Genomic DNA, 19,223 nt, shown 5'->3' on the forward strand with positions numbered 1-19,223 from the left:
TTATTTGTTATTATTACAGTGTAACATTATAAAATTAACAAAAATAATATAAAACTCATATGCTGGCGAAATAGCCACATGGCAGCCGAAAACCCTATATTCCCTTCTTGTTCTCCCGCCCGTTCTTGCATTCTTTCCAAAAATCGGGACTTTTTTAAAACGCCGAGGGACGCGGGACAAATTGTTGAAAAGCGGGACTGTCCCGCCAAAAGCGTGACCTCTGGTCACCCTATCTATGATCCTGCTGTACCACAGGCGTGCCCCCGGGAGCCTGTGGACGCACAAGCCAGTGCATGGCTTCTTGGGATAGCTTCCTCTTCTATCCTCAGCATGCCTGCACTTTCTTGGTTATGCTGGACTTTGACTCTAATTACTCATCTAGTGGCCAGGAGGAGATATGGAGTAGGTCGTGAAAAGGGCAAGCATTGCTGAGGAAGGGTAGTGCAAGGTGGTCGTTTCAAGTAAGGATGTGTGTGTGTGTGTGTGTGTGCGCACATGCACACAGGGGGAGGCTCTGTCTGCAAGCAATGGGGAGTGGCTGCCACTGCAGACTCAGGGAGTTCAAGGAAATCTGGGGCATCAAGGTTCACAAGTGCATCTACTCAGATATCCCATCCCAGTTCTCAGCATCTCACTTCTTCCCCATCAAGGCCCTGACTTTGGTCTTGGTCTGGGATTGGCTTTGCTGGGAATCCAAGTTTTTCTCAAGTCATGTCACTCTTACAGTTAAGCCTCAAGCTGCAGGAGACAGGGCGAGGGTGGGGGGATGCTTTTAAAATTGCTGAGTTTTCTTCTTTTGCTTTAAATCCCTTCCTCTCTATATTAAATCAGTCCCCCAGTTCTTATAGCCATTATTTCCCATATCTTCTAAACACCTGTCTTATTCTACCAGTTAATATCTCTTCCCACTTGTATGCCGTCCCATTCTCTATAGATGAAGGTTTCAGCAGTCTGCACACAGGGGACCAGGAGCTCTCCCTCTCCTACCAGTGGTGTGGTTCTCAGCTCTGTCCAGCGGACTAGTGACTCAGCCAAAGAATCCATCCCAACATTGCTTCCTAGGGCAAATGCCACATCACCTCCTAGGCTGGATTCCCTGGGAGCAGAGCTGCTGTGGGATTTCTTGTTCAGGTTGTTATTGGGAGAGTGCTGTGTGGAGTAGAGGGATGAGAGAAGGAATAGGGCAGGGGAGAAAACTGAACAAGGATGTGGCTCCTTAGAGACCAGCTTCCCCTCTGGAAAATCTAGAGCAGGACTCACACCACAGAACTGACCCCATAGGGGTAAGGTGGCCTGTCCTTGATACCAGCCCAACATACACACGTAGAGAGCAGACAACTGTCCACTGTTACTATTAGCCAGCATGCACACAGTTGAGGGCCAGGTGCTCCAAGCATGCAGATGGCAGACAGCATCCACGACACAGTCATTGTCATCATCGCCGTATCAGTAAACGGCACCTCGTACTTTTGCAACTGGACCAAGTTTCCCTTTAATGGTGGCTGGGAAACTGATGGCTAGTTTTTTCCTTCTATAAAAGGTTATGTTTTCTCTAACGTTAAACTGTGTTTAAGTGGAACAGCCTGTTAGCGTGAATGGAAAATGCAAGTGCATTTATTAGAGTATTAATAAAAAGGTTTTCTGTAGCAGTGTTCTCTTTTCATTCCCTGCAAGACTCCTGACACACATCTGCACGCACGGCTCTCCTAAGAACAGACACAGTCTTTTTTGGTCTGTAGTAATCCAGGCAATGATTTCCAAACTTGGTGAATCATTCCACAACTTACAGCTAGCTCAGGAGGACACAGTATCATGTCACACACACGTAAATAAGCACGCTTTAAGAATGTGAACCAGAATTCATCAATGCTTTGAATAGAAAAATCTATTTTGTCTCAATCATTTCACGTAAGCACCTACGAATTGCGTTTTTTCTGAAAGCTGCTGGAAAACTTCCAGGTGATCTTTTGAACTGTAAATGTGAGTCTACCTATAATTTACTAGCAAATAAGCCTTAAGCATGTTTTTATAGTCTCAGGTTTCTTTGGCTAGTCCTCACAACAGAAAAGAAAAAGAAAAATACTGTTTGATGGTAACTACTTTTCTTCTCACGTTCAGCATACGTGAAGGAATTTGGAGAAATGTTGTTGACACCCATTTATACATTTTTTGTATGAAAATATTACAACTTACAACAAAGGCAAGAAGTCAATTCAGAGGGCTCAAGAAGCAATACGATTTTTCCATAGGGACAGGAAACCCTTGATCTTTGATCAAGCCATTGGTTATGAATATTGGAAGTGAAAGCTGCCGAGGTCTGTGGTGTAGGAGGAGTGGGCTGAGATATCTTGTTAAAAGGAAAGGACTCACACATTTCACCATTCATATGTTATTTCCAAGACCACAAGTAGTTATGACCGTTCAGAACAAAAATGCAGAAGAAGTGGATTGCTCCCCTGGCCAGGAGACAGAGTTTTTGAGCAGCTCTCTGGAGAGCAATAATACCCCAGCATGGGTTTGATTGATTTGCAACTTGATAGATATTAACTTGAAGAAAGTGAGTGAGAAATATTTGGAAATTATGGCTTCTCTCTTGGACTGCCTTGGAGACTTAACTGTTCCCGTAGGTGCTATGTGATCAGTAAAAAATGTAGTGACTCCTGAGTTTTCGAGGTGGGTGATGAAGGGTGATGGGGACATGTTGAAGGAAACCGAATTTTCTCTTTTGGGTCAGAAGTTATGACTTGGTGTGATGCCATGCTGGCTACCATTTATTGAGGACTAAGAACGTCCCAGGCATTTTCTAAGAGCTTTACTTATTTATAAAGGAGGTACTATTACCATCCACATTCAACGGAGAAGAAAATGGAGGCAAAGAGAGTTTAAGTAACTTACCCACAGTCACAGGGCTGGTTACTGACAGAGCAAGATTTAAGCCCAGGTAGTTTGACTCTATAGCACATACCCTCAATTATTTGGGGGCACAGCTACCACAGGAATAACCATAACCCAAAGAAAGGATTTTGAAAGAGTCAAATTGGTGGTGATGGTTTCTGAGTCCTCAGTTATTGTTTTTTCAGCCTATAAATTTATAAATTTTCCACTTCGTTTTATGTTAGCCTGCACCCACTCAAAAACCAGAGTATGGTGATGCAGATCAAAAAGATCGCCAGGATCTGACTTCAAGCATATTTCCCTCTCCAACGTGGATTTACAGGATTTTGAAGAGACCTATGTCACTTTAGTTGGAAAAGGAATCACCATACCTCTCAACGAAGACCTGAAAAAGAGAAAAGAAGGGAGCCCAGAATGTTCCCTTCCTGGAACAGAGCTCCTGCCACAGCGTGCCCTGTAAATTGAAGACGCACGCTCTCAGGTAACACTTGAAAAGTAACAGGGAAAAGTGACAGGTCTGGTGACAAGGTGTTTACTGACAAAGAGGCAAACTCAGATGGAAGAATGTCCCAATGTGAAGTCCCTTGGGCCCTCCCACCATAGAGTGTCCTCTGGGGAGGAATACATTTGGCTCAAGTTTACTCGTGCACAAAAGATGCTGGACAATGAGGTGGTGGGGGCCGATGGGAGGAGGCGGGTGGTGATGACAAGCTGGCAACCGAAAAGAGACTAAAGCAGATTTATGGCTTGAAAACCTAACTCAAACCACAGCGAAAAACAAGGGACTATCAATTGTGAAGTGCCAAAGACCTCAGGGGATTTGATATCTGGGGGAATTAGGCCAATTTTTCCTAGGTCTTTGGAATATATCATGATACACTTATCCTACCTTTGACAGCTGTGGAAATACTTGAGTTGTGATTGATTTACATTCCTCCCCCCAAATTTCCTATTCTAGAAATCAATTTAAAACATTACAGCTGTGAAGACTAAATATTGATGATTCAGATTTCCAGACACATAGCTATTGACTGACTAAATAAATGAACTAAATAGATGAACGTTTGCTCTAGTCAGGACATCCTGTCTTGGGTCAATCTTTATCTATTTTTACATGGAATAGAATATTAAAGTTATGATCAAAACACATCTTTTTAATTATTTAACTAAAATTTCACTGTCAGCTTCATTTGCATAATACTTTTGGCACTGCTTTGTATAATTGCTTTGTCTTCACTACCTTTTGTTAACAGGGACAGAACATGATGAATGCCTTGAGATTTGCACGCATCTAAAATTCTGTACAATTATATTTCTGCTTTCCTCTCCAGCTTACCTTGTTACATGAGGATAAAATGGTCTAGTACAAACTTAATAGGAATATTGCAGAACCAGCGAGCAAAGGCCCAAAGCTCTTTCATAATCTTACTTGTCTATGCCTTGTGATTCTATCAATTGGAATGTCTTTATTCCGCACAGAAGTGGGTTTTTAGTCTTTGGAAGAAGTTGATTTTTCAACCTGACAACGTAGTTAAACTCAGATTCATTTTGAAATATAAGTATTTTAGAGTAGGGGAAAAAATCAGTCATTTTACCACTAAGAGAAACCATGACTCCTTGGAGAAATGATTGATTCTAGGTAGATCGGGGTCCCCAAGGCACAGGTGAGCCTGAAATCTCCTGTTGTGGCAAAAAAAGAGAAAGGTACCCAAGACTGCTGAGGACATGCCAAGAAAATATACACTAAGTTTAAATGTAGACTAATGCTAAAGAACTCCCACTGTCCAAAGACAGGAGAATTTGAGCAGGCAATACAGAATCCTGACCACACTTGGTTGAAATAGATTGACTGTATAAAAATTCATGAGGTCACAAAGATAATGAAAAAAATAGAAAGTGAAAGAAAAATTTCCTAAGACTTGTCGTCATTAGAGGTGGCAGGTACATCCAATTAATGCTCTAAATATAATCTCATCAAGCTATATAGGTAAAATCAAGGACAGAGGAATTAGCTGATTACCACAAGCTAAAAATTAGAAAAATCCAGAATGCTGGACATTTCGGAGGACCACTAACTCTGTTTCTTTTTGTTTTCCCCCTGCTTCAGGTTTATTAGTACAAATAGCGCAGGAGGACCCCAGTCCCAAGCAGACAGCAGCCCGGAGGCCACCCAGTCCTTTTGACCTCACACTGGCAGACAGTAGATGTCTGTACTCTGGAGCCTTCGTGGGGGCCTGGGCACCTTTGGGAGGCTGAGCTGGAGCTGCAGATGAAGCCGTGGACTGAGTCTCAGTTTGATCTTTGGCACGTGAGGTGCACGAACACACTTCCCAGGCTTGGGGTGGGCAATGTATCAAATCAACTGAGCTTGTGGCTGGTGCCCTTCGGGATCTTGAGCTTACCCTCCTTGGGCTTTACGAGGGCCTGGGTGGCTTCAGTTTGTGCACTCGTGGCCTTGGCATTGCCAGCCTGCACCTTCTTCAGGCCCTTTTTGCTATGCTTCTTGGCAAAGCAAATGTTCCTCAGAAACTTGGGGTCCCCTTAAGAGATTCATACCTTTGTGATTGGGGTTTCTTGATGCCATTTCTGTGCCACTTTCAGGGCTGGTTGTGTGTGGTGTGATTCTTGGACTTGGCCATGTCTGCACCATGACCCGCGGTTGCTGAAGCATCTGGGACCGGTAGAGAAAGATACTGTTTCTTTAATAAATCTCTTGGCATGGAAAAGAAAGCAGGGAGGACTTCTCTGTAAAAAGAGGTGTGGGGCCAGACGGAGTGGCTCACGCCTGTAATCCTAGCACTCTGGGAGGCCGACGTGGGAGGATTCCTTGAGCTCATGAGTTCAAGATCAGTCTGAGCAAGGGAAAGACCCTACCTCTACTCTCTTTTTCTATGTTTTATCTCTACTAAACATAGAAAAACTAGCCAGGCATGGTAGTGAGCGCCTGCAGACCCAGCTATGTGGGAGGCTGAGGCTGGAGGATTGCTTGAGCCCAGGAATTGGAGGCTACTGTGAGTGATACTAGGGCCCTCTAGCCTGGGAAAACAGAGTAAGACACTCTCTGGGGGGAAAAAAAAAAAGACATTCTGGAGCTACCTGGGGAAATTGAAAAATTGAACAGAATATTAGATGACAGCAAGAATTGTTGTTAATTTTCTGGGAGTTATTGATATTATGAATATTTTAAAAATGTCTTTTTTTTAGCAATGCTTGTTGAAATAATCAAGAGTGAAATATCAATAATGCCTGAGATTTGCTTTATAAAAAATATGGTAGATATACAAAATATTAATACATGTTAAATCATGGTGCCAGAAATGTGGGGGCCCATTACATTGTTCTACTTTTATATTACTTAAAAGTTCTCATAGTAAGAAGTCTGATCAGTGGTTTAACACAATAAAATTACTTATTGAACTAAGCACTCAAGGACAGTTCGGAATATAGAGAACATTTGAAGTTGCTTTTTAAAATACACAAATATATGCAAATACAAGACATTTTGATAAAGGCTAAACTAGTTTATAGTTAAATAAACAACTATAATAGTTAAATAAACAACTTCTATGTTATAAAAGGACAAAAGGAGGGGTCAACAGGCCTCAGAATATTTTATCTGTTGGGGACACTTGGTTTTGTTCTAGTTTCAGAGCGGAACACTGCATGAAGGCTGACATTTCTCAATGAGGACTAACATTTTGAGAGAAACATGCCGTCTTAATCCCAATGGAGTGACTGTGATATAATTGCAAAGTAATAATACACAAGTGTAAAGTACACCAAAATCCTAGATAAGGAGAGCCCTTTTTAGTAGCAGTATGACCAAATTAAATGAGGTTTATATAATTCCCATAGTTAAAGCAAAATGCATAGCCTAAAATCTTAAAATGCAGTTCATCTAGTTTGAATGAACAAATAAACGAGTTGCTTCCTCAGCCCAGGTTCAGCTTCTGATGGTTTGTACCATTTCCTGTCTATGATCTCCTTACAGATATTTTAAAATTAATCATTTGCAAGTTTAAAGTCAAGTGAACAGATTTACGTTTGCTGATGCTTCCAGTGAGTCATATTTCATTTACTATTTTTGAGTGATAAGTATGTATTTGATTAGCTTAGACTTTTATATGTAAACTCCAGAGTTTTAGGGCATTTTGCACATAATAATCATTTGGTAATTGTGCATGTATCTAGGGTCAAGTTTCTTTTACTAGAAAACCTCATAGCAAGACACATATGTTCTTGAGAGACTCACCCATTAAACCCAAAATAGAGAAAGGCCATTCTATTTCAAATTCAGTTGTTTGTGTTAGTACTAATAGCCCTGGCAATCCAAAATTGCCTTATGTAGAAAAGCTGATATTTAAGCTATAAGGCATAGGACTTGGCCAGGTACAATGGCTCATGCTTGTAGTCTCAGCACTCTGAGAGGCTGAGGGGGTAGGATCATTTTGAGCCTAGGAGTTTGAGGTTATAACGAGCTGTGCTTTCTCACTGCACACCAGCTTGGGCAACAGAATGAGAACCTGTCTATAAAAAAATAAAATAGAACGAGAAAGGAAGGAAGGAGAGAGGGAAGGACAGAGAGGAAGAAAGAAAAATTAAAAAGTGAGACACAGGGCGGCACCTGTGGCTCAGTGGGTAGGGCACCGGCCCCATATACTGAGGGTGGTGGGTTTGAACCTGGCCCCTCCAAACTGCAACAAAAAAACAGCTGGGCACTGTGGTGGGCGCCTGTAGTCCCAGCTACTCGGGAGGCTGAGGCAAGCGAATCACTGAGGCCCAGGAGTTGGAGGTTGCTGTGAGCTGTGACGCCATAGCACTCTACTGGGGTGACAAAGTGAGACTGTCTCTACCAAAAAAAAAAAAAAAAAGTGAAACACAAGAATGCACTTCTATCTTCTGAAGTTTTTTTTATTACAATCTTAAAGTTTAAAAATTTAAATATGTCAAGAGAATTTTTTTTTTCTTTCTCTCAAAAGTCTTGGGTAATTCATCATAAATGAGTGTCAAAAACAGCAAGCAGCAAACCAAAGTTACAGTAAGTACATGTCAAAGTATATATCTCCCCTAATTGAGATATATTTTCTTTCTTTCCCTCCTTCCCTCCTTCCCTCCCTCCCTCCCTTCCTTTTGTCTCACTCACCTGGGTAGAGAGTGCGCTAGTGTCATAACTCAAGGCAACATCAAACTCCTGGACTCAAGCGATCCTCTTGCCTCAGCCTCTCCAGTAGCTGGAACGACAGGTGCCCGCCACAACGTCCCGGTATTTTTGTTTTTTTTCTTAGAGATGGGTGGGGGTCTTGCTCTGGCTCAGGCTGGTCTCAAACTCCTGAGCTCAAGCAATCTACCTGCTTCGACCTACCGAAGTGCTCGGATTACAGGGGTGAGGCATCACTGCGCCCAGCCTGAGATACGCTTTCTTGTCTCACATCTCATTTTCTATTCACTTGGAAAAGGTATTTGTTTATAGTTTGTGTTATACCAATAAGGCAAAGAAATTCTACAGGCAAACAAACTTCTGGAGTGTTATGGTGAAGAATACAGAGGCTCATGTGCAGACTCTTCCCAGAGAAGAGAAAGTAAGAAACAGCCACAGAGCAGTAGCGACATCAGCTAACAATAGGAGCAAGTAGTCTCGTGTTCTATGCTGCTGTTGTTTGGATCCTAGGGAAATACAAAGTTCATGAGTTGGAAACTGAATCCCAAGGCAGCCGTGCCAGGAAGTGGGAACTTCAAGAGGTGATTAGGCCATGAGGACTCTGCCCTCATAAATGAATTAATTAAATTATTGAGGGAATGTGTTAGTTACCAAGGGAGTGGGTTCCTGATAAAAAGCTGAGTCCTGTCTCACTCTATCCCTCTGCTCTCTCATGCTCTCTTCACCTTCCTCCGTGGGATACAGTGAGAAGGCCCTTGCCGGATGGGATCCCCTCAACTTTCCAGCCACCAGAACTGTAAGAACTCTGTTCAAAAGGAAGCCATGCTGAGGGCTTTAGAAGTATCATCTAAATTAATCCTCATCACAGCTCTATGCAGGATGTACCATCTTTATCCCCTTTGCGCAGAGGAAGAAACTGAGGCACAGAGGGGTCAATAACTACCCCCAACAGATGGCAATCACCTTCCAGAGCATGTTCCGAAGTCTCAGAAAAGACCTTTTGATAATTACAATCACAGTATAACAGAAGATTGTAAAATTTCTAGTGGAATGAGCAAATATTCATAATCCAATGGCTCAAAACATTGTTGACCTGTTTGAAAGCACACAGTGGATAAAGCACAAGGACGTTCCCAACACACACACCCCACAGACACGTGAAGGGGAAGAAGAGACCTACTGTAGCACAAATGACACCTAACCACATAGGTGGCAACCATATACTAAAACTTATTTGATCTTTCCACAAATTACTCCAGGACTGCTGCCAGGTGCTGGAGTTTCAGGGGAGAACAGACAAACTTGCTTCCTGCCCCATAGAGTTTGTCGTAATCTATTGAAGAAGATAGACACTGAACTGACAGGACACAGAAGCTGTGTGCTTACTGGGTTCCATGGAGTGCCAATGCCCAGAGCAGGAGAAGGGAATAGGGCTGCCCTAATCTGCACTTTCCAGACAGGGGAAATGCGCTCTTGTGCAGGCCATGAGTCAGGAACAGAGAAAATCTAAGTAATTATTGTGACTTTCTGCAGTTTGCTCTTTTAGTTCAAAAAGTCAATTTTCACTGGAAAGGCAAGGACTTGTTTTAAGCAGGTTTCCATATACAGCACGGTGCCAGGTTGAATGTAAGTGACTCTCAGAGCTGTCTGAACCTGGAGGGGCAGGTGATGCGGAGCCTGCAGGAGAGCTGGAGCTTCTAGGAAAACACAAGTCACCTCTGCGGAGCTCACACATGTCTGGGCAGGTCTGGGGAACTGGTGTGGTGGCCACAGAGTCTGTTTGCATTGAGGTTGAGGATGCTCCAGGGAGGGCATGCGCACAGAAGGAAAATGATCCTTGGCCCTAGGAACTCAACCCCGGGAAAGCTCTGCCCCATGCAGGGAAGGAATAGATTCTCCTGTGGTGCAGGCAGGCTGCTTCCCGGACCTCTTCCCGCCCCTGGACGCAGGTCTGGCTCCTGAGCAGAGAAGGGTCCAGCTTCCTCACACCTAACAGCCAGCCTGGGGGGAAGACACATGTTGCCCCAACACAGGGCAGATGAGGCAGCCTGCTGAGAATTGTAGAACCAGCCATGCCAAAGGAGAGGTTTCAGGGTCCAAGAGATAGAGAGATGCAGCAGCAGCCGGGCCTGGTGAGGATGGCAGGGAGTGAGGCAGGGTGACCACATAGCAGAAGCGCCTGATAGAGGCTACAAGTCTCCCCCGGGCAATTTCCAGAATTCGATGCAAGGGACTTAAAAAGTCAGGGGTCCTACATCAGTGGAAGCTACAAATAAGAAAAAAAAAATTGCCTCTGCAGGCTGGTGGATCCTAGGGAAATTCAGGTAAGATGTAAATGAAGAAACAAGTTGGCAAGGTGGCCCAAGTCAATTTGAAAGCTCAGTAGGTTTATTTATGTTCCATTGATTTTATTCCTCTAAAACTAAGTTGAAATTAGAACCGCTTCTAATTCAGAGGCAAAGTGCTTGCTTTGCAAAAAGACTGGTATTTTGTAGTAACTCAGATGTAACTGTGAGCAGCAGCGGATGCAAAATAGCGAACACTGTTTACCTTCTCTTCGTAGAAGGTATTAGCTGCCGTAAGAAACACCCACTGGAGTTTTCATAAATAAAACATAGCAGAGAAACACCCAGGGGACAGATTTTCCCTCTAGCATGAAAGGAATTAGTGTAGTCAATAGAGAAGGAAGCTCTGTGTGAAACCCAGGGTGTAGCTGAAGGTTTTTCACCCTGGGGGGCCGAAAATGCCGAAGATTACAGATTCAGTAGTGAGATGGCAAATCGGTATGTCAGGAAGGGCTGTCATACATGTTTAACCCTTAGGCTGCCGTGTCGTCTTTCCCACATAATAAACATATACTCCACAAAGCATAAGTAAGTACAAAATCCCATAGATTCTTTCCTTCATCTCTTATTATAGACAAAGAGTAACGAAAAGTAGAAAATATAAAAGGAACATAAAATACGTAAAGGTGATAAAAACAAGATCACAATTAAATAGTAGAATCAATCCTTCCCCAAACCAGAGCGTCTCTTTTCTTGGGTGGAGTCCTTTGATTAGTTATATAATGTTACGGGACATCACGGACTGGGAGGTAGAGGGCATGTATGGAATTCTGTGTGTGTGTCTCTAGTTGCATGGGATTGGAGGACACAGTGGAGTTCCCCCCCCCCAACACACACACACATCATGGAAGTCCCTGCGCTCAGCTGGGCCTCCCCAAGTTGGGCTCAGGGAGAGGAGTCTGGTCCTAGCTGAGACCCTGACCAGGACCTGTGGAGCCTGGAGCTGATAAGCTACAAACCAACCAGTGGGGTTTTTCAGTTACTTTAACTGTCCTGACCATTGATTTAGGACACCCATTGTGACCTTTGATTTAGAACACTCAACTAATTCCACTCATTCTAAAAAAAGCCCAACGAATAGCCAAGAGAGGTCATGTTACAAAAATATTGACATTCTGATCCCATTCTTTTTTCTTTCGTAGGAAGCCTGCTATATTATGCTTCTTTGTCTTGGAGTTACTTAGGTATAGTACTTTTGTTAGCCAGACAGTGATACAAATGTTTGTATGTTTTAATGTTTGCTTTATTCATTTCTGAAGCTTCCATTTTTTGAGACGTCCCAGTAGCTACATGACGGCACAGTCTTTGTATAGGTTTTGAGTCCTTGCTATCCAACTCCCTAAGGTTTTATTTTTCTACCTGTGCCCTTCTTTAGACATTAATAAAAATACTTTGTGTGCAATCTGGGTTTCCTTCCATTTTAAGAAAGTATTAAACAGATTGCAAAAGGAATAGAAATTCCCATCTTACCAATATGTTCTGAGATTGAAAAAGAGGCAGAGTTTGCCTGGTGGGAAACCTCCACAAGTATCCAGTTCTTGGCTTTAAATGTAAATGCTGTTGGGATATTACTGTTGTACACATTGTATTGGTGTTCTAGAAAGCTGTGAAGAATGCAACAGAACATACTGTAACACTGGCATTTGAAGGCCAAATTACAAATTATTAGGACCAGGAAGTTGATGATGTGGACCATCTCTGCTAAGCTTGCAGGTGGGTGAGTACAGCACTGAGCCATTACTGAGAAGGGGCTGTGCTCACTAAATATTTCCCCAACAATGTATCTTGCCCTCAAACACTTTGTCCAGTGATATGACAAAATTCAGTCCAGGGTATTGGAATTTTATTCATTTATGCAGTAGGTCTTTTCAAAAGACTGAATGGCTACAATAAAATTGAAGATTATGTGCCAGGTGCCATGGTTGATGCCTGTAATCCTAGCACTCTGGGAGGCTGAGGCAGGTGGATCGCTTGAGCTCACAAGTTTCAGACCAGTCTGAGCAAGAGTGAGATCCCCCCCCTCCCCGCTACTAAAAATGAAAAACTGAGGCAAATGCTCTCTTGAGCCAGAGTTTGAGATTGCTGTGAGCTATGACATCAGGGCATTCTATGAAGTGTGACAAAGTGAGACTCTGTTTCAAAAAAAAAAAAAAAACTCAAATTGAAGATTGTGTTCCAGGGTGGTGCCTGTGGCTCAAAGGAGTAGGGTGCCGGCCCCATACACTGGAGGTAGTAGGTTCCAACCCAGCCCTGGCTAAAAACTGCAAAAAAAAAAAAAGATTATGTTCCAATCTCATTCCCTCTACTTCTGCAATACTGATCTAAGGAGCACATTTTCCTCATCTGTAAAATGGTGATGCAATTTAAGATTGCCTGGCCCACTGACTACTCTGGTGAGCCAATAGATGGGGAAAACACATACATTGTAGAATGTTATGCCCATGAAAGGGATTATTGAGGACATCTTATGGAGCTTTAGTTCACAGTACTTGAGAACTAAATCACCGCTGCCAGAGACCTGCAGAGTTTTGACAACACATCATTCCACGAGTCTATCGGTGGATGTCAAGTGTGGGCAATGGTCTGAGATTCTTGAGAAGCCTGTAGTGGCCTAAATGTCTAATCCAAAGTGTCCAGCATTAGAGATGAAAGAAACCAGAAACACATTTTGATTTTAAATAAAAGTTATGATTTTATTTTTAATTTTAATACACCAGGAAAAATATTTTTAATGTTGTGAAATAAGCACTTGAAAGTAACAATTTCAACACTGCTGTGATTTGCTCTGTGAGCTGTGTATGGGTGGGCTTCCGTATGAACTTCGGCTTTAGGGTCCCTAAGAAGCAGAATCTTCCAGTGGTTTTCAAGGTAGCAGCAAACAACCTCCTGCCTGCACGACCCTAGACAGGCAGACCTGTTCACAACAAACACGTCCAGGAATGCTATTAGGACTTCTGTAGCCATATGGATTTTTGTCCACTATGAGAAAAAGCCTCCAGTGCCACCAAACATTGGGAAAATAACATCATTTAAATACATTAACACGAGTCAGGACTTTTTAATTCTGGGTTGCAAATGTGGCTTGACCCTGTCTTACGGGACCACGCTTTAATTTAACCGGTTCCTTCAGGAGGCATTTCCCACAGTGCGGGTGTGGGTTGGGGCTTCCCGTGAAAGATAATCTGATCACAACCTTTTGCCTGCCTGACCTCAAATCAAAGGGCCATTTTTGAGGCCTCCCCAGCCCACTCCTGCATGTGCTCCCACCATCTGTCTTACCGCTAGTGCAACTTCTGTGTCACTTTCTTTAAAGTGTAACTCGGGAAGCCCTGCCTCTTTTGTGAGCCCTGAATTTTCATGGGATCTGAGGATGAGGCAAGGAACTTGGTGATTCAACAGGCTTGTAAAAATTTTTCGATGCTCTGCACAGGTGTACTTAACTGGCCTCTTCAGCTATGAATTCTGCCATATGGCCCACAGATGTTTGCAATTGGAGAATGACCCAACAAAGTTCAAGAAAATGCTGTGACTGCACTGACACTCGCTTTGCGGGAGTTCTGGGCATCAGCGTCCCAAGGCCGTTGGCTCACTGATAAACAGGGACCTACCACTTCATACTGATTGTCAGAACAAAACAGGGAAGGGTGCTTCATGGGCTCTTCCTCCAATATGTATGCGCTACAGGCCAAGGTTGTGGTGCATTCTGAGCTAAATTTCTTCCCGGTGGCAATGGTTCTGAGGCACAAAGAATCAAGAGTATATAAAGGGGCAAAAGAACAACTTTAAAAAGCTGTAGGTGACCAGGACTTCCAGCATAAACATAGGGCTCTGCTATCACCCCACTGACAGCAAAATATTTATTATTAAATACAAAAAATGGAAAGACACTACATTTGATCACTAGAAAGTTCTGGGCTTTCATCATAAAACTCTGACAGTTTCTAGGTGGAAACTTCTTCAGAGAAATTTTAGAGATGGACCATAAACACATAACTGCAAACTCTGAGGTCTGGGAAGCAAAGTCTATTTGTTCTTCGGCACTCTCCTAATAGCTTTCTTCAAATAGTTTTTGTCCAATCATTGTTACTCAAACAGGGAAAAATACCCTCAGAATGTGTGTCTAACTAACTGCTGTGTGACACATACTAGTCTCTGGGTGAGGCTGTTCTTCCAGAATAAATAACAGATAGTAACCTGAGCATGTTGCCTCTTCCAGGTAATCAAACAAACTGGGACTATGGCTAGACTTCTAGAACATTCTACTCCAGTGGCTGACTTCAGGGGCTGTCATACTCTGATGTAACAAGTGTTATCTTATAAAGATACTTATTTAAGAAAAAAAAATCCTGTTGGTCTTTTTAAAGGGCCCTCCTGGGTCCCTACTGCCTTTCCATTCAATGCTGCAAAACCCCACTCAGTTCAGACACATTAGTCTCTGTACACACGTAAGGAGGGCACAATCAGTCCTTTCCTTTTGCTCTAGTCATATGCATGTAATGTATTCACACCTGTCCCTTATTTTTGTAGTGTAATATGATGAGAAAGATGGGAGTAAATTACCTGGAATAATAGCCTCAGTCAATGATTTCAATTTGGTACTCTGGCCTGGCATTGGATATAAATAAATCAGTAGTTGTTTCTTTCACATAAGCAAAAATAGAAGGTCCAGATAAACACCCCACCCCTGCTCTATGACTAGAGAGCATTTCTCACTAGAATTTCATTGCAAACTCACGGACTTAAGTTGATGCTTAGATCTTGTGTATGAAGTTGTATGTGTATATATATGTGCATGTAAACATTTGTGTGTGTGTGTATACAGAGCGAGATATCGAATTTGTATGAAATCAAGAATTTGGGTTTTTTGTCAATCTAAGAGTGATGTTTACACCACAATGGGACTGGAATGCAGTGGAAAATCTTCAATAGAGAGAGAATCTATTGCAGCATAGTGGGGCAGCTGTAAAAACTTGCCTGTCCAAGTTTCTCTGGAATGTTAGTTGACAGCAAGATTATTTCTGTGGCAGTCAATTCTCTGGTAGGTTTCAGATTTGTCATGGGCTAGTGATCCAGCCTCATATCTTGATGTAATTAAAGCAGCTCAGCTGGGATGTTAAAAACAGTACCAAAGCTGTAATACCAGAATTTTTTTCCCAAAATATGTGGCTTTTTTCCTTCCATGATAAACGCAGGGGATGGCTGTAGATATAGTTATCTAATTTAAAAGCTACTTATTCAACATTCAACTTGTAAACAAAAATTCTAAATTATCTTACAAACACAAACCTAATACCATGATGAAAAGTGCTTTGGAAACATCATGTTGAGTCTTTTTAAGGTTTCTGCTCATTTTTAAAATTCTAACCTGCATTAAGAGATCTATGATAAATTACTGACTTAAATAATTAAGCAACCAGGTGAGCCTCCAATGGGTCCTTCAGTTAAACTCAAGTTAACTTATTTGTGTGGCCTTTTCCTCATTTTAATTATTCTGCTCATTTTTTGTGATGAGGGAAAAAAGGCTTATTGCACAGTATTCCTTATTGGCAAAGCTCAAAAATAACATTATTTGTATCCTAAGAACCTACTGGTTGTTCTAGCAGGATCTATCATTTCAGCTCAGGTCAGTTTCCCCCCAACAATAATACATTCCTCTACCAATTGTGTCGAGACATCCTAGACTAGTCACGATAACGTAACACAAACGTAACGGCTCCCTTCCCAGTTACTCCAGTCATGATGTGGTTTGCACAGATGCTTGTTCGTGGTTCAAACCATTCACACAGAATGGAATAAAACTTTATTCTTTTTAAATTCCACACATAAACGAAACACTGAAAAAGCCCTTGCCATCTCTGACAGAAAAGCAGAGCAGCTCTGTTTCATGAATGACAGCACGATTAAAGCTAAAACAATATAAAAATAATTTGAAAAATCCCTTTTACTGTACACTCTCAAATAAAGCAAGAAAGATAAACAATAGTTTCTTTTTCTGCTAGCCAGAAAATGTTTCTATGTATTTGGGATCTGAAGTTCAGTGTCCCCCACATTTTTGTGTGCATGGATGTGTGGTTAGGTGTGTATAATCTATGCAGTGTGATAGCCCCTAATCTTTCATCTAGTTTACCTAATTGTTAAGCTACTTAACCAATTATAATACTATTATGTCACATTGAACAACTTTACAGTTGCTTCTTTGAAATACTAGGAACATTGACACATTTATTTGGCTTATAAAGGACTGAAATATTACAGATGATATTACCTAGCTTTTTGTTTTTTAAAAGAATATGGCTCTTAATAAATTGATTTTTGAGTTCCAGAGCTAAGTCCCTTTTAAAGAATTTCTGAAGCTGACTTGAAGCAGGATGGATATCTTCTGATTTGGCTAAAGTATGACAAGTATTTTACGTCATTTAAAATTTGAGGGGGTTAAGTCTATCGGGGCCCTTTGTTGTCAACTCTCAGCCAAACTTGCCATGAAGTGTGTTTGTTGAAGTATCTCCACTCAGCCAGCAGAGGGCACTTTAAACACCTCTACATTGCTTGGGGAGCAAATGCAGATGATGCGGAAACACAGTGTTAACCCAGTATCAAGAAGAGCCCTGCAGATTTCTTTTTGAAATTCACAAAAATATAGAAAATATACTGTCCCACAGGGTTTCATTTGGAAAATTAGGAGTATTTATGAAGTCAAATAGAGAGGGGTTAGTACATTGGCTATGGACTTGATGGGCGGCTCACCTCTTTCTCCACTGTTTCTCTCCCTTTCCCAGCTCAGGGGTAGTACTGGGCTGGGTCTTTGTTCAGATAGTACAGAATCCATTTTCCAATCATTTGGATGTGTTTTTATCTTTTCGATTCTGCATTTACCCTTCCGTTCAAAAGCCTGGGGCCATTGAACGAAAGGATATTCCTTCCTGTCTTGTTTAAGAGTAGAAAGCCTAGCTCAACTATCAGAAATGCTCTGGGATGGAGCTGCCCCTTTGGGACCTGGGCTGCCCTGTTTCCATCCTCCCAGAAGAGCCTTGGGGAAGTATTGTGCCCCTTTTCCTTTTGACCAACTCACCGAAGCTATGCAGTGAATAGTCCTCATTTTTTTTTTTAAGTGGAAATATAATTGTTTACATCTGTTTTTATAAAGGATTAAGATGATTAAGACATCTTTTCTCATGGGGCTACAATGACTCACCTTTCTTAAAAAGGCCTTAGTTTCTACAAAAGCATTATCCGTCTAGATACACTTACTCTCTGTGTCTCTTTCCTTTTCATCTTTTCTATTGGCTCCAGGTTGGTGTTGATTAGAAATTAGAAAGGATTGTGTGTGTGTGTGTGTGTGTGTGTGCTCGCACAGTTTTTAAAGTAAAATTCTTTCATCTTTAGAGAAATATAACACTTAGTAAAGGTGTCTTTTCATATCAGAGTAGCCTTTGCTTGCCTTCTACTAGTGTCTCTCTGCCTCTGGCTCCTGCTTGCTGTCCTTTGTCATAGAGTTGACAGATAAAGAAGGGGGTGTGTCTCCCAGCAGGTGCTTTGAGATGGAGGTGCACACAGTGAGTCCTCACCCAAAAAGGGTCATAAACTTACTGGGTTCAGTCAACCTAGTTATCCCTAAGCTGCCCTGGGTTTGTGTTTGCTCCTTATGTTTTGTTTTGTTTTAGCTGCACCATATGTGATTCCTTGTGCCATTTTCTTTTGTCTGTTATTTTTCTTGATGACCCTGAGCTATGGCTTCCTCCTCAGTCCCGACACTACTCAGCCTTCGCTGTTTTCCTCATCTTGCCGATGTAGGCCTCAAAGAAGAAATGGCAGAAGAGCACAAGGTAGCTGAGGTACATGAGCGAGGACCAGAAGATGTTCTGAAAGTGAGAGTGACACTGGTCATGCTGCATCCAGGAGAAGACCAGGTAATTAATGACACAGCCCATCAGCATCTGCGTGATCTGCGACAAGGTGATGAACATGGCGAACTTCCGGGAGACTCGGAACCCCGCAGCCCGCAAGGCGTAGTAGGAGTACATGACGGCGTGCACGCTGTAGTTCATAGTCATGAACCAACCTCCTCCGGCAACCATGTCTTTGTAGGAGTACCAGGAGTACAGGAGCACAGTGATGTGGTGATACCAGTGCAGGAAGATCAGCTTCTGCTTCCTCAGAATAATGAATATCGTATCTCCTGAAAGACCAAGAAGGGAACAACGTACACGATGAGCCCTTGGACCACAGCTAAGGATCATTTGTAATTTTGCAAGAGGGCAGGTGTCTTGAGCTGATGGTGGAGAGTCAGATGGACTGGATTAGAATCCAGGGCTGGTATTTACTAGCTCGGTGCCCTGGGGCAAGTCACTTACCTTCACAGTTTTCTAGTTTCCTCATCTATAAAATGGGAATAATTAATGATAGTAACTTGGAATTAGTTTGATAATCAACATCCCCTCTTGACACGTGGCATACAAGTAAGAAATGTTACTTTTGTTTTACACAAAATCCTACTGATTGCTGATGTCAAGGGACATTACAACCAGGTGATTCTCCACTCAACCATAAATTTTAGGAATTATACCTATGGGGGTGATTCCCAAGACGATCGGTCTCAGATCACTTATCAATCAAAAGAAACAGGCTGAAACTCAAGCGCTCAACAGAATGTTCTTAGGCCTCTCTGCTATAGTAAAATCATAATTTTTTGACATGATAGAAAGTACCCCACTCCTTGAATACATATCTTTGTGAGCTCTGTTAAAATTATAAAGTCTTGGCTTGGTGCCTGTAGCACAGTGGTTATGGCACCAGCCACATACACTCAGGCTGATGGGTTTGAACCC

The 19,223-nt window shown here is 42.2% G+C and overlaps 1 protein-coding gene across 1 annotated transcript in view; it reads right to left on the reverse strand.

Annotated features, from left to right (window-relative positions):
* Positions 1 to 13,064: 13,064 nt before the first annotated feature.
* Positions 13,065 to 19,223, reverse strand: part of ELOVL6 (ELOVL fatty acid elongase 6) — a 138,093-nt gene continuing 131,934 nt past the window's right edge. Inside the window, exon 5 of the mRNA XM_012810357.2 lies at positions 13,065 to 18,574. Within this exon, the coding sequence (XP_012665811.1) occupies positions 18,150 to 18,574 (425 nt within the window). The 3' untranslated portion in view covers positions 13,065 to 18,149. The remainder of the gene's footprint in view (positions 18,575 to 19,223) is intronic.

The sequence above is a fragment of the Otolemur garnettii genome, unplaced genomic scaffold, assembly GCF_000181295.1.
Source record: "Otolemur garnettii isolate 467f Iridium unplaced genomic scaffold, OtoGar3 scaffold00129, whole genome shotgun sequence".
Lineage (NCBI taxonomy): Eukaryota > Metazoa > Chordata > Mammalia > Primates > Galagidae > Otolemur > Otolemur garnettii.